This window comes from Manis javanica, chromosome 13, assembly GCF_040802235.1.
Source record: "Manis javanica isolate MJ-LG chromosome 13, MJ_LKY, whole genome shotgun sequence".
Taxonomy (NCBI): domain Eukaryota; kingdom Metazoa; phylum Chordata; class Mammalia; order Pholidota; family Manidae; genus Manis; species Manis javanica.
In genome coordinates, this window is record NC_133168.1 from 8,683,218 (window position 1) to 8,699,802 (window position 16,585).

General features: G+C 38.4%; 1 protein-coding gene across 7 annotated transcripts in view; it reads left to right on the forward strand.

Moving 5' to 3' along the window:
• Nucleotides 1-16,585, forward strand: part of FBXL4 (F-box and leucine rich repeat protein 4) — a 63,365-nt gene that overhangs the window by 12,220 nt on the left and 34,560 nt on the right. For 3 of the 7 annotated variants that reach the window (XM_037001092.2, XM_073220932.1, XM_037001093.2), the window contains exons 2-4: nucleotides 1,660-1,777; nucleotides 2,420-3,003; nucleotides 11,116-11,485. In XM_037001092.2, the coding sequence (XP_036856987.2) occupies nucleotides 2,492-3,003; nucleotides 11,116-11,485 (882 nt within the window). In that variant the 5' untranslated portion in view covers nucleotides 1,660-1,777; nucleotides 2,420-2,491. The remainder of the gene's footprint in view (nucleotides 1-1,659; nucleotides 1,778-2,419; nucleotides 3,004-11,115; nucleotides 11,486-16,585) is intronic. The other 4 variants (XM_037001096.2, XM_073220933.1, XM_037001094.2 and 1 more) reach the window with 3 other exon arrangements.

Below are 16,585 nucleotides of genomic sequence, written 5' to 3' on the forward strand. Positions count from 1 at the left end.
GTCTTCCTACCAACTGCCCGTCGTCGGGGCTCATTTCCTTCCGTGGTCTGTACGTTTTTACTGTGATGTGTCTTCAGTTAGGGTTAGTCTGTCCTGTGTTCTGGAAGTGTCCGTGCAGAGAGGTTCCACATCTGCCCCCACCAGGCCCGAAAGTTCCATCACCTCAGCACTACTTCTTTTAAAAATGTTTGGCTTGGGGTTGGGATAGGAACTCCAAACTATGCCCATTAAGCCTCTGATTTCCCTCCCGTGAACCTTCCCCAGTTGTGTAAGTTGGTGTCATGTCTTCTTGGAATTCCAGGCCAGTGAGCTAAGTTTTCATATTCCTGGTTTCAGTAGAGGTTGATCCTTTCTTGGGCCTTATGAAAGACCTACATGTGACCTCTGGCTTGAAATAACCTCTTGGTCTAGGTGTTAAAAAAAAGCCCCTTATAACCATTAGGCCTGTAACTGGTTCTTCGAATCATATTAGCTTCAGCTCCTGTTTTCTGCTCTTTAACTTTCCTTTTTGTTTTTCACTATGGGTTTTCCTTACTTGTTTCAAGCTCAGCTCTGTATTTATTGTTTTACTGGTTATATTTTGTCAAGCATTTCAGTGTGTTTGGATCTGGCTGGGATTGAGAGGCAGAAAGATGCTGTTAAGTAATTTAAATTATTTTAGACCCATATTGGTTTTTGTTTGCTCATGACCTTTATATCAACATGTCAAATATTTTGTGCTTCCTATGTACTGAATACTTTGAGAAATGAAGACCTTTAACTAGGTTCTCACCTTTAAGAAACTAGTCCTAAGACAGACCCTTGTGGAGCTGGGATTTATATCTAATACAAAGGTGGTGCCAGTAGATGCTGAAACATAAGCCTGCTTATGTGGAATAAGTGGTTGGAAAAGGAATGATAGAGGTAGTGAGACTTACAGTAAAAAGTGAAGGGTATTTAGAAGTTGATTGAATTTCCTGGGTTAGACCAGAAGAGCTGGGTCTAACTTAAGAAGAGCCTTAAAACATCAAACCAAGGAATTTAGATTTATCTGGTAGGTAAGATAAAAACATTGGGTGTTTTTGAGGAGAAGAGACATTTAATATTTTATAATCTTAGTACTAATGTTTGAAAGGCTAGCACATTGCTGAACAAAAGTTGGTACATTCCTCTTCTTTTACTTAGGAGAAGTTAAACTCAAGATTTTATGGGTACAAAGATGCTTAATATCCTTGTTCGTAGAGACAAGAGGTTATCTACTCAGTGGGGACTGAGGTCAGGCCTGTATTGTAAAGTAGAAGAGCTGGCGGGGGATAATGACAGTCACCCAGAGAGCCCAGGCCTCTATTTGTTGTTAAAGGTTACAAACTCATCCACATTTTTTAAAAAACACTGTTTGGTCCCAACAACATATGTCTGCTGGCATAGTTGGACCCACAAGCTACAGGTTTGCAAACCTTAGAAAAGGTTCACCATTATATACTTATTGCATCCATCTTAAAATTTTTAAAATGCATTAATTAGTCAAAATTGTCCAGAAAATTGAGAAAAATGTGACCTGTTCAGTTTGAAAGTTCTTTTGTCTAATAAGTAGCTGTTTATCTTTAATAATAATCTTTTGGGGATATTTGATTTCCTAAGTTGGAAACAAAAATATATTCTGAAACTCTTGTCTTACAGGTAAAAGAATGTAACATTTCAACATTTGCACCTGATATCAGCATGCAATTTTCAGGCCACGTGGATGAGTGCCAACTTTTGCATTTCTTGTGGGTATCCTGTGACCATTCTTTCTAGGGTGAGTGATTTCTAAGAGCAGCTGGCCACAAACCAGATGCCAGCCAGCCGCGGACTGTTCTAACAAATAATGCTATGAGTTATAAATTAAACACTGTCTGGTGATCTGTGATGTGTAAGGCAGTTAATTTGGTTGGTCTGGATTAACTGGCAGCTCCAGAAAACTGTATTCCTGTAATGTGAAATCTGTACTTAGCATGTTTGGAAGTGAGTAATACTTGACAATAGGGAACTGTTTGTTAAAATGTGAAATTCCATGCCTATGATTATTTTGGATCTACAGCAGTCTTGTAGTGGTTCACTGTGTATTTTAAATAATGTAGTTTTAAAAGTTCAAGGACTTAGTATTTCTTGAAAGGTAGTTATAATAGTGTAGAAAGTTGAGTTTTTCAGACCACACATCTTCCATTGCCTTATAATACCAGCATTGCTTCCTGGGTAGCATAAAATTATGTACATTTTCAATATTTAGGTTTCTTAAAAATACATTAGATAAATTATGCCAGAGATTCACATTACAGGGAATTTTGTTTTTTTCGCTTTCATTCTGGAAAATTACATTGGTTAAAAAGCCTGTTTATCCATGCCTCTTTTTTCTGCTTATTTAAATTATTTTACTTCACCAAGCCATTCATTTTTTTAGAACATCCTTCAAAGAGTTCATTCTTCTTACTGAGGACACCTGACCTTTTGAAGCTCCATAATTCACACCTAGATGTCACCAGTCTTTCCCATGTTAACAGTTCTGACTATGGTTTATTACATATGCCTTCGGCGCCGAGCCAGGACAGCTGCAAGAGGAGAAATGATGCGCAGCCGTAGAGTTGTAGAACCGAACAGCCGGACTTCCCCTCTCAATGCGGAGGTGGTCCAGTACGCCAAAGAAGTAGTGGATTTCAGTTCCCATTATGGAAGTGAGAATAGTATGTCCTACACCATGTGGAATTTGGCAGGTGTACCAAATGTATTCCCAGGCTCTGGTGACTTCACTCAGACAGCAGTGTTCCGAACCTATGGGACATGGTGGGACCAGTGCCCTAGTGCTTCCTTGCCGTTCAAGAGGACGCCCCCTCATTTTCAGAGCCAAGATTATGTGGAACTTACTTTTGAACAACAGGTGTATCCTACAGCTGTTCATGTTCTGGAAACCTATCATCCTGGAGCAGTCATTAGAATTCTAGCTTGTTCTGCAAACCCCTATTCCCCAAGTCCACCAGCTGAAGTAAGGTAAGACTCGTATTTTAAAGACCATGTTATATGGCTGAATGGTTTGGTTGTTTTAGTGTTGGAGGTCTTTTTTATTGGAAGCATTCTTTTAAGTAATGTAAACAAATTTTATTTTAAAAATTTCCTTAGTTTTCTGATAGGGAAAAAGATTACACATGTGAAGATGTAATGCATTCTTTATATATACCTCTAACACCTTACACCATAATTTTCATAGATCATGAGATTTGTGTGTCACAGAATTTACTGTAAGCAAAAAGCTGATTTGAACTAGTTGGAATATGGGCCAATCTGAGAAGTTAGTAGGAAATATGGCTTCTAATATATTTTCAAACAGGCATTGTGTTACTGCTTTTAAATACTTGAGTAACTCAAAGTAGACCTATCAAGTGATCCTTTAGAGGAGGTCCTTAGGGCATTAGCTTTTTAGTTTGTAATAAGCATATTCATTTAAAAATAAGTGTTGCCTTAAGTAATTCATGCATTTTCCCTAATAGCCTATTTATTTACATCCTTAATTTGCATAGTGGTGCCTCTGTCTCTCTTCTTTTTATAGTTCAGCCTCTTTGTTTTTTAAGTACAATTTTTTGACTGGGTAATATATTCACATGGTTCAATGATCCAAAAAAGTACCCAATGCAGTCTCATATGTACCCTGTTCTCCATGTGCCTAGGACTCACCCCCCCTCTCAAAGAAACCACTTTGATCTACTTTCTTTGTATCTTTCCAAAGTTTCTTTATGCAGATATACACAAATACAAATATATTTTTATTTTCTTTATATACAAAAATATACTGTTGTGTACCATATTTGTTTCGTTTAGTAGTATGTATTGATCTTCTCAGGTAAGTGCAAACAGCTTCCTCATTCGTCTCCACAGTTGCTAGTAATGCGTGGTGTATATGTACCCCAACTTACTACCCACACCTCTGCTGGTGGGTATTTAGTTGTTCCCATACTTTTGCCATTGTAAACATTAATGCAGCGAAGAACCTTGTCATGAGTCAGTTCACACATGTGCAAGTATGTGTGTGGGATAAGTCGCCAGAAGGATTGCTGGGCTAAGGGTGTGTGCATTTGTTATTTTAATACATAGTGCCACATTTCCCTCCAAAGAGGCTCTACCTATTTATAGTCCCATTAGCAGTGTATATACATACATATTTTGCTAAAGCCTCACCTACAGAATGTGTTTAATATTTTTGTTTGCTTGGTAGGTGAAATAGGTTACCTCCTGTTAACTTCAAATTAAAATTCTTTTATCTGTGAGGTTGAATGTGTTTTCATATTTAAGAGCCATTTATATTTCCTCCTCCTTGAACTCTCTGATCATATTATTTGCCCCTTTTTCTATTACTGGTTGATATTACCTGGTTTTAGATCTTTGTATCACTGTTTTTCATTTATTCATTAAATATTTCTGTGTCTACCGTGTGCCAAGGCATTGTTCTAGGTATTGGGTATACATCAGTACACAATGAACAAAACAGACAAAAATCCCTACCGTTGTGAAAGCTTATTCTAGCCCCAGGGTAGTTTGTGGGCACCTGTTAAACTGCAGGACCCCAGCTGCTGGTGGGGGAGGGAGTGGGGGCCAGGAACAGCTGCCGGCTGGCACACTGCTTCTTTGAAGTCCTTGTCCCCTCAGCTCCAGGGGGATACCTCCCAGCCTCCCAGGAAAAAATGCACAGTACCACTCGAGCTGGGATCTGCTGGGATCATCTTTGTTTGCTCTTTTCAGACGACTTTGATGATTCATTGTGAACAGCTTTATTAATGAATCAGTTTTTTTAAATGCAGAAAACAAGTTTCTTTTAATATATAAATTATTTTTTTTCTTTTTCTGAGAGGGAAGAAAGTAGGATGCTTTTTATGTGAGATTTGTTTATTAGACTGTGTCATTCTTTGCCTCCTTCCTACAGAGTTATCCCCCTTTTTCCTAAAAAGCTGAACAAATCAGAGAATGAGATCTATGAAACATCTAATACCTTTCCTAAGCTGCAATGGAATGTCTGCATAACTGATTTTGAGTATAAATCATGCTCTTGGGTTCCTAGCTGAGAGTTGAATTGTGTGATAGTGATTGAAATGACAACTTTATTTACAGATGTGTCTCTGTAATTTGCTGCTTAACTAATTTTTAGCTTTATTCCACAGAAAACACCATGAAATTTTAAGAGAACAAGAATCTAACCAATATATATTATTGCAGAATAGAGAATGTCCTGCTTAATTTCACTGATTATGAGAAAATAGACGTTTCATTGTTGAAAAAACTTGTCAGAAAAGAACCAAAAAAGAAAATATACATGAAAAAAACCCTCAGAGTTCTGTCCAGATTCAGCAACTTAGCATTTCAGCAAATTTCTTTAGGCAGTCAGAAACATTGATTGAGCACCTTCTCTGCCAGGTCACTGCTGGGAACAAACGTGGTGCGTCTTGTTCTTTGAGTTTACTGGCCAGCCTAGGAGAGGAGCATAGATGACAGGGAACATGTGTTGGTGGAGGGAAAACTAATCTGTGAGGTCCAGCGGAGTCTTCCCTGAAGAAGTGACTTAACTGAGACCTAAGGGTTGAGTGCAGCTTTAGTTTGGGTGGGAAGGCTCGAGAGAGAACAGCGCAGGTAGAGGTGAAATCATGAGGTGAGATTTTAGTGTTGGAAGAAGTGAGGCAAGCCCAGGGGTGGAGAGAATGAGCTGTTGCGGGCTGCAGCCTGGGGGGCCAGTCTTAGGGTCTGGCTGGTGCTTCTCAGGCCTTAGCATTCCGTGGAGCTCTTGGGTCCAGTTTCCCAGGAGCAGACCGAGAGAGGAAGAGTCCTGTGTAAATGATTCCTTATGGAGTGCTCCCGGAGAAAGCTGTAAGGGACGAGGGAGAGCCCTGTGCGGAGGAGAGGAACTTGGAGACTGTGCTGTTTCCTGCGAAGCCCCGGTCACCTGGAGGTAGAGCTGCTGGGGAGTCATCTGTCCTGGGCTGTGTGCAGCAGACAGGAAGGGGAATGAAAGTCTTCCAGGGACTGTCACTCTCGGGGTGAAGTGGCTCCAGGAGTGCAGCCAGTTCTCTGAAAAAGTCTGTAGGTGGAAGCCCTTGGGGTCAAACAGTAAGCAGATCTGGGGGATGGGCCCCCAGAACTGACTGGGAGTTCTGAGTGGACCGCAGGTAGGGAAAAGTTGGCTACAGTGAACTAGTAAACATAATAACAATAATAATGACAACAACAGTTATTAGAGGACTGATACAGGGTTGTCAGATTATTAACTTTGATTATTGCACACATTAAAAAGGCAAACAAACAAATGAAATACCAACATCATTTATCATCACCATCATTTTGTAAAAGAAACCTAGTTTATACTGAGAAATTAACATGATCAGAATCTTGAGTAATGAAAGGTTGGCGATTCTACACGTACATATGTGCTTGTGTATACGTGCATATTCATATATATACCAGTGTTTTTCATATTTAGTCATGGAAATCTCCATTACACACTCTCGTCTGGGAACCACTGGATTATACTGCCCATTTTGATTGAGCGCACAGTTTTCTGCCTAACCTTAGGAGTTAGCAAACAAGAGAAGGGTATTGGGGTAGCTCAGGGATTTCTTTGCAGGAAATGGATTTGTAGTCCCAGAACATTCAAAATTTAAAAGCAGTCTTTTCCCATTTCCTCCCATTGCATTTCTTTGTTCAGCGAGTGAAGCAGACAAGTTACATTTAGTCCTATAAAATCTCAGTCTTCTGACTTCTTGGCTACTGTCCTGTTAAGAGAAAAGAAATATAGTATAGAATGCCCTGGTGCCATGAAGGGGTATGTGGGGGGAGCTTGGTGAAGAGGGGAGCCTAGTAAACATAATGTCCTTCATGTGATTGCAGATTAATGATACCAAAATAAACAAACAAACAAACAAATAAATAAATAAGAATGTCCTGGTGCCGAGGATAAGATCTTAGTGGAAGCTGTGGACAAGTCAGAAAACAGGGTAACGCAGGGTAACACCTTGGAAGAGAGGGAGAGACAAGAGGAGGGAAAAAATGACAAGTTGAGATCATATTAAAGAAACCGATTGGATTGAAGTTATTTGGGGATATAATTTAGTGTTATATATATATATATATATTTTAATGTTATGAGCATTTTTACCATATAATATGGAAGTTAAAAAAGCAGGGAGAAAGAAAGTGGCTGCCACAGAATTTGCAGCCAAAGAAAGTTGCTTAAGTGGTGATTTCACAAACTGGTCATGGTCCGATCCCCTTGACTTTGTGGGCCAAGAAGCGTAATTTTGTCATTTAAATCAGAATTGACTAGACCCTTTGCTGGTTGAATCTTTTTAAAGCAGATGGCAGTTGGTCAGTTCTGATCAGAGTTGGGCTGAGCAGCAGGGAGTGAGTAGGTACACCTGTGAGAATACTTCTATTCTTATTTGTTTTCCTGCTGTTTTCCTTTACTTTCAGCTGGTGAAACAAACCGTGTGAGCAAGAACACTTTCTTTGTGCTAGCTACCAGATAGGCTTACTACCCAGGAGAAATTTTGTTCAGAAGAAGCTTTTTGTATCTGTGTGTTGGCTTTCAACCTGCATACATTAGAAAACTTGCTTTCTCTGGTTTCCATTGAGGAACATCTCTTGTCTGCTTGCTGCTTCCTGGGAGCCCTACAGAGATTTTCTCAGTGGGGTAACAACAGATCTATGGTCAGGAGACAGCACTGGACGCAGAGTAAGGCCTGCAGTACGGTCTACAGAAAGAGAAATTAAGTGGACTGGTGAAGAGAATGCTGTTGGTGTTGCCATCGCAGGATTAAGTGTTCCTACTGCAGACTGGAGCACAGCCTGAAAGGAATTCTAGATTGCAACTTGCACATGTGATACTGTAGCCGTGAAACTTACATAGGACATAAGAGTTTGTCAGATTTGGTCCAGTAGATAAATACAGTGTGTGAGCATGTATCGTAAACACATACATACACGGGCTACAGAGGGCATGACTTTAGCAGTTTAATCACATTAACTGCCTTAGGTCTAGAGAAAGTTGGGGCTGTCTTACAGAAAGTGTATGAACGTGCACACTAGCATGTGCATGCACACGTGCATTTATTTGTACTTGCTTGTTTTCTGACTCATTTTTAAGATTCTGGCTTTAGTTGTTGAAAATAAAAAGACATTGGCATAATGTCTTTTTGGATAAAATAGATATCTTTCTCTTTCTAACTTTGAAATAATATATTTTAGTTCTTTTAGGGAATTTTAAATGAAAATTCACTTTAATGCAGATATCCCAAAATCGATTTCTATTGGTCTCATAGTCAACATTAACTTAATTCAAATGGCCATGGACCCATTAAATAATTTTTCTTCTTATCATTTTTCTTTGTTACTTTTTAGGTTATCAAAAAAAATCAAAATAAACTAATGATATTTGAAAGTTTCTTATATTTAGACATATTTTAAAATATTTCAAAAAACTGGTAAGATATTGATACTGTTCTATTTTAAATATGCGATCATCTTTACACCTTAGGACGTATAACTAAATAATATAGTTTATGCTATATATGTAGAAGTCAGAAGCAAAAATGATGCTAAAATAGCATTAACCCCGATATGTTTTAAACATCCTAGAAATGTTAAGGAAGTCAGTTTAAAGCGTCTTGTTAACCTTGTCCATTTTGCAAGGAAGAAAGAAAGGACTTTACTAGATTAATACATTATTAAAATAGAATATTTTTCCTGTAATCAATACTTTTCTTTAAGCTTATATTTTATAATGTAATTTGCATTATAATGCAAGCTATAGATAAAGAACATGTGTTGTCTGTATATTCATTTATTGCAAAGGATCTGGCAGAGGTGATCTCTGTATTATATATTTAGTGTTTCTGTTAAACCCCATCAAACAATAAAACAGACTAGTTTAGTCCACATGTGTTGTACCCCCACAAAGGCAGTTATTTCACAGAGTCCTGAGTAGTGCTGTGGACTTGAGACATTCTTCTAACATCAACTGACACCATTTTGCTGTAGCAACAAAAGGATGAGTAAAGCCAAAGTTCGAATTTTCTCCAGCATTTCACTATTTACCCCATGATTCTTGGACATATACTGTCCAAAAATAGGAATGCATTTTCTTACCTACATAGTTGTAAATACTTCATACTTATTCTGATCTTCTGTATCTGTATGGCTAGTTTTGTTCAACTGCATAGATCTGCATTAGACTGTTCAAATCAGTCCCAGTGTTAGGAACTCTGAAGAGTTCTGCAGCTCAGCTCCAAGGGCACCTCTTGGGTCTAGGCAGGCATTTCGAGTTTGCATTTCTGCCTTGTCACAGGAAGAAGAAAAGATGCCCAGCCTGCTTCCATTTCCTTTTAAACTGCTGCAACCTGCTCTGTTCTTACAACTCTTTCCCTGCCTCCCAAGTTTGGTCATGGAGTGGACCAATCTCTCCATTCCTGCTCGCGTTGTGCCCGAATACAAATACTGACAGGCCCTTTATGTTTGACGGGCTTTTTACTTTGTTTTTAGGAGAGAGTCAGCGAAACTAGCAAATATGGGTGACTATAAAAAGTCCTCTAGTACCTGCAAAATTATCTACTGGTCTGGTTAGTGATACGTTTACTGCCGTCGCCATTGATCTCTGCCTTACGCTTTTATTTCTAAAGGTAGAAATTACCGCCCTTCCCTTCTCCATTCTTCCAGGGTTGGCGCTCCCTGCCTCTCTTGCTCCCGTCCATTAGGGTATCTGTATTCGATGGCTTCTATAGTTCTGGCTCAGATTTCTCCTCTGAGTGTCACTCTCTTTTGTCTATTTCAGGTTCCTAAATGCCACCATCAGTTTTGCTTAGATCTCCATAGGTCATTGGGCCGAGGAGATGAACTGGCGCTATGTCGGAAGGGAAACAAAACCCTTGTATGATTAATAAGTGTATGAAAACATTTTAAATGTATAATCAGTGAATTATGAATTATGTCACGTGGAGTTAGCGGCTCACTATGAAATGATATTATTTTAAAAAATAATGCTGTCAGTGGTCATTCTTATAAACGATTGGCATAAGCTTCTTTGAAAGCAGTCTGTAGAATATATTGACTTAAAACTATTCTTAGTCTTTGACATAAAAACTTTGTTTAAAAAATTCTGCTAGCTAAATGGAAATAGAGGAAAGATATTTACTGAAGTATTTTTGTCTGTATTTTTATTTTTCTCTGATATATTAAGGAACATTATTAGAGAAATAGTTACTTATGACATGAATGTGAGAATATATGTATAGTGATGCTATGTTATGAAGAATCTTTAGATACTTTTTGAGAATTGTTTTATAAGAAAATTTATATGAAGAGACAGAATATGAGTTGGGCCTTAAAGAATAGATGGGCATATAATTATAGATTGGGTATCATTGGAGGGAGAAATCATGAGCAAAGGTACAAAGGTAGAAATAAGCTTATTATCTGGAAAGTAGTGGTTAATCTGGCTGGAAAGTGCGAGTTCATTTTGGAGGAACAAGAAAAATTGTTTTTGACTTGTTATGTGTTAGATATTTGGTAGGTACTGAGAATACCAGGATGACTAAAAGGTGACAATAATGGAAATATAGGAGAAGGTGAAATAAAAGGACAGTTTCATGAAAAGTTTGACAGAAATTCATGACTGGATAAAGGAAATAAAAAATAATGAGAGTTTGAGTTCGTATGACATCAGTAGCGGAAGGGGAAAGCAGGCAGGATGATCATTTCAGTTTCCACAGCTGGTTTAGGACACACGCACGGGGCAGCTTTATGCTGGTGCTTTATTCTTACTTTCCATTTGCTTTTCCTGTAAAGCCAAATGGTGTTCTTCACGTATTACTAACTACCAGTTCTGGTTTTAAACTGTCCAATGTGAAATCTGCCAAAAAGGACTTTCTAAGGAGTTGTAAAAATAATTTAAGCAGGTTAAAATATTTTAATAAGGCCTGTGGCATTTAATGTTTAAAATATTTTCGTATCTTAGGAACAATACTTGCGTTCGATTCTATTCATTTTAGTTAACGCCTTTGCTTCATTGCGTGTTAGACGTGGACCATAACCTTAAGGTAACAGTGACTCTCATTCTAATCTGTATACTAGGGAAGTCTCTTCTTTCTTCGGCAGATGGGAGATTCTTTGGTCAGAGAGACCTACGAAGGTGAATGCTTCCCAGGCTCGCCAGTTTAAGCCTTGTATTAAGCAGATAAATTTTCCCACAAATCTTATACGGCTGGAAGTAAATAGTTCTCTTCTGGATTATTACACTGAATTAGATGCAGTTCTATTACATGGTACGAAGGACAAGCCAGTGCTTTCTCTCGAGACTTCACTTATTGACATGAATGATCTAGAAGATGATGGCTGTGAAGAAAAGGATGTTTGTGGAATGGACAGTCTTAACAAAAAGCTTAACAGTACTGCCCTCAAGGAAGGGCCAAGTAATGGATATTTTGATAAACTACCTTATGAGGTAAGTCAAAGATAGTAGCAATGTCGGAGATAACACAGTAATTTCGAAGTGTTTAGGTATTAATGTTCATTTTGCCAGATATCAGAAATAGAAGCATTGGTAAGATACACATAATCCGATGTGTATTTTGACTTTGGAAAAACTAGACAAAATTATGTGAAGTAATTTCACCACTTTTGTTTTACATTGACTTTAGTGATTCTGGGTAAACTATAAAATATATGCTGTTATATCACTGATTACCACTAACCCAGATACACAGACCAATATAAATTGTACTCCACTTTGATTCATGATTTTACAGTGTACATATGGGCAATATGTGCTTAACTTTATACTAGTTGTATTAAAGCTGATTAGCTAATAAAAATCAGAGTATTAATAAGATTGTGAGAGGAATACTTGTTCTATTTAATAGTCTGAAGTTTCTCCAAATATTATTCCTTCTTCTGTACTATTCTCTAGTCTTCGAACTAGCTGTCGTTCTTGGTTTAAGCAGGTGCAGAGTACCTTTCCCTGAAGTCTTACTTTCAGTGTGTCTCTATAAGGTCATTTCTGCAGCATGTTAGCATAGCTAGCTCCCAGGCTGCCTGGGGTAGGGGTAGGGCCAGGCATTTCCATTGCCTGCTGACAATTGCTGTGTAGTTAACAATAATATAATCAAATCTTTTAAAGAACAATCTGTAATCTCAAATTTTAACCAATTCAAACTGTCCCCCTTCTAAATTGGTAGATTTTTCAGGTTTCATTGTGATAACACAGGTAGCTTAACTTGCAGGGACCAAGATAGCCTTTTGGTAGCCTAACAGTAACTATAATGCCTGTACAACATTTTACAGTTAAAATACTATGGTACATTGTGTGAAGTAGCTAAAGTTGACACATAAAGGTGAACTTAAGGATCCAAAGTAACTCAGCGAGGAAGCCACGGAACCAGGGTCCAGCCCAGGCCTGCTAGGTCACGTCTTGTGTTACAGAAAGGAGGCTTCACAGACAGGATCACAGTGGGAGACAGGAGGAGGGATGAAGGGAGACCGGAGCTGGGGAAAGAGGCGTCTGGGTTAGTGGCATTGCCAGGGCTCCAGGAAGGCTCTGTCCTGGCATCAGTGGGGGCATTCATCTGGAGGAAGCCCATCACTTCTTTGACTCTTACCCATTTCCTAAAACTACAAAATAGAAATTTAAGTTCAGCAAATATATATATTTTTAAGTTGTATTGAATTTTGCCCAAACCTGATAAAATTGACATGTAGCATTCAAATGCATAACTGAGGGGAACTTCAGGCAGAGGAAAGAGAACGTGCAAAGGTGAGAAGGGAAGCTGCATGACCTCTTGGGAAGTCCAGAATTTCATATGCCTGGAATAGGACTTAGTAGCAGACGCTGCTAGAGGTGCATTTGGATAGAGGCTCAGGGCTGCTTCAGCACGTAACGCCACAGGACGGCATTCACACAGAGGACAGAGGCGGGGGTGTCCCAGCACTGGCCAGGCACTGCACATGCCGCTGCATCATAGAGGGCTCTGGGGGTCCTACCGAGGTTTGCATTTTAAACCTCAGTCAGTGGTCTTCATGGTACTGTGTTTTATCCCAGCAAAATCCATTTGCAGGGGAGTTACAGATACTTTAGACTTCATAAATAATTTACTTTTGGTAAAAAATTAGAGCAGATCCAAGATTATGCCTATAATTCACACTCAGTTTCTTGTATTCTCTTGTATTCTTCATATGCGCTTTTGAGTGGAAAGAAGGGTGCAGAGTAATAGCTCACATTCCAGGAATTATCCATAATATGCAGGCATAGGCATTTTTGCATATGCTTTGACCTACAATTAGAATAATTGCCCCTTGTTTGGCCTCATGTAAATTCTGTCTTTCATAAGTGTCATGGTATAAAAAAGCTGTGAACCTTTTCTGTCGTCAGTAAGGAAACATTGAAGGGCTTATTTGACTTATTTTAAAAGGAGAATAACAAAATGGATTTCTGTGTTAGGTTACTCTGTTGGTAAATGAAGAATAGACTGAATGGAGGTCAGGATGGGAGGCAGGAACACCAGATAGGAAGCTTTAGGCAAGAAATGATGAAGCCCTGGATATTGGAAAGTGTGGAAAGGAGGTGAGTGGGAGAAATATATGAGAGGTGCAGAAGGTAGGAATCAAAAGTAACTGGTGACTGTGGAGATGAAGCCAAACATCAGAGGGACTTTTATGTTTCTGGTGAAATGACTCGGTGGACGGACATGCCATTAATCATGAAACAGTGGGTATCCTAAAATATTTTGTGATTTTTTAATCATAGAAAAGGTGAGAAGGGCATGTTGACTTTTGAGGTGCCATGATTTGTCAAAGCAAACTTGTCTGGTTGAGGAAGTGGGCGGTTGCTATTTGGGTTTGAAACTCAAGAGGAAGGTCTGAGTTAACATTTGAGTGAGTCTATTCGAAAAAAAGGAAAGGATGAAATTGACCAGTGAAATTCTGTAGAATGTGAATAAAGGTCAAGAATAGAATTCTGGGAATGCTAATGTCTAAGAGTCCCATAGAAGAAGTCCAAGACAAGAAGTCTGATAGAAGACGACAAGACAGTACTCGGGACAAAGATGAAGAGCAAAGTGATATGAAGCAAAAGGGGAGTAGGAAACATAAAAAGGATGTAGTCAAGCCACACTGCTGTGGAGAGCTCGTTGTAAGTACCCCCTGGTTCTGGTCATTGGGTGATCTCTGGTGATCCTTCACCACTGTTAGTTCAGTGGAGTTATCACCATAGTATGAAGCTGTAAAACCCTTACTATAGTCAGCTAAAGTATCAGGGAGGCGGGAAGAAGCAGAGACAAAATGTGTTTACTCTGACTATAAGCAGAAAAATACTTAAGTTAATACACTCTCATTCTGGACTGTAACATGGATAAGACTGTCCACCAGTAATGAATACTTGGCATCCTGACTTACACGCCATTCCTTTGCGTTGCACTCAGAAAGGGGCATTCAGAGTGACAGAGCGCGTGGCTACCTCCCTGTTCTAGCTCACCTCTTCGAGGGAGAAAATACGAGTGAGTGGTGGGGAGTGCAACCGGTTTCTGTTTTGTGATGCAAGAGATTTCACGAGGGATTTCAGCTCGTTTATGTACTGAAAGGATGGGGCCCGTAGAGAGGGAAAGCATCCAATGCGTGCAGGTGGTTTAATCAGTACAACAACGTCATGTAGGAGAAACCAGAAGATAGAACCGGCAGGCCTCCAGGACGGGAACGCCTGAGGCAAGCAGAGTGCCATCTGTACAGCGTTAATGCTGCAATACACTGAGTGAGTTGAGCAGGGAAACTCTTCTTAAAAAGTTTCCCAAGTCATTTGAAGATGATCTGAATTATTCAAAGGGTGAAGAATGTACTTAAATATGTCAGTGATATAATGTTACCATAGTTGAAAATAATTTTGTTATGAGTAGGGTTGGTTTGGAGGGCAGATAGATCAATTGTGTCTTGGAAGGCCTTCCCCACACTTCACATGCCACTCATTGTGGTATCAAATGGTGCTTTATGCTAGGATACCCCCCCATATAAAAATACATTTTGATAGACATTAGGTACTGGATGAGTTTTGGGTTGTAGGCCTGAATTAATAAGAATTGTCTTACAGGCCTGAAACCTGTTTTGTTTTATTTAATAGAATCCAAAAGTGCTTTTTTCAATGTCATGGTCTCAGTGACTTTTCATTATTCTTTTATCTGTTTTGACATTTGCTTAAAATGTGATGTTAAGCGTCACAGAATGTTTTCACACAATATGCATCTTTTCATAATGGTGACTTTTGTTTGAAACAATGCCAGAAATTTCTGGGAGTTATTTAAATTACAAATTGTCTGAAAAAAGTAAATTATTTACCCTCTGATACAACTTTTAATACCTTTTTGCACTAACTGCTTGAAAGTTCTACTGAAACAGCTTTTAATATTATTTAAAACACATTTTTGATTCGTTCTACAAGTATTTAAGGACCACCTCTTGCCGAGCCCAAAACATCTCATAGGTTCTTTCAGACATGTAAGAAACAGAGAAATCCTATATGATTTAAACTCTTGGATAGCATGAAGACAAAGGAAAGTTTTCAACTTTTTTATGAAGCCAGTGTAATTTTACAGCCCATCAAAAGAAAACTACAGACTTATTTTACTTCTGTAAACAAATAAAATATAGTAAATAGAATTATTTTAAAAGATAATGCAACAAAATCATTCAGGGTGTATTCCTGGAGTTCAAGGTGTTGTAGTATTGGAAAATCTTTATAATAATATAATAGTACAAGGCCAAAAGAAGAAAAATCTTATGATCATCTCAATAAATGTGCAAAGTTTGTTGAGAAATGACAGTTATATAGATAGCCGAAATTTTATCCTTCTCTGTTAAAAAGTGAAAACCTTATTAAGCTATTGATTAATTGTGTGCTACCAAAATATCATTAACCAAAAGCTCACATGGTATTTAATTATCAAACATGAGAAATATTTGGTCCAGTGTGGTAGTCACTAGCCATGTGAGTCACTGATCACTTGAAACATGGCTGGTCTGAACTGAGCCGCACTGAAAGTGTAAAATTACGCACGATTTCAAAGACTTAATATGAAAAAAAAAAATCTCAGTCATGATTCTTATATTGATTATATATTGAAATGATCATTTTTAATGTAGCTCAATATTAAAATTAATACCACCATTTTTTCCCTTTTTTTTAACTTCATTAAGAAGTCTTTGACAAATACTATATTATTAGAATGTACAACGTGATGATCTGATATACATTGTGGAATGATTATCAAAATTGAGGTACAACACATGCATCACCTCACATCCTTAACTCTTGTGTGTGTGGTGAAAATGCTACAGACCCCCTCTCAGCGATTTCCGAGCGTACAGCGCTATATTATTAACTGTAGGCTTTTCACTTTGTAAAAAATGTAGTTACTAAAAAATTTCAAATTACGTGTGTGCCTCACATTTGGTGCTTACATTCAAATTAAAGCCAGGGAGAAGACAACGTTACTCAGTTTTGTTCCAGAAGTACAAGCCAATGCTGGGAGATGTGAGAAAGAAATAAAAGTCATACTTTTTG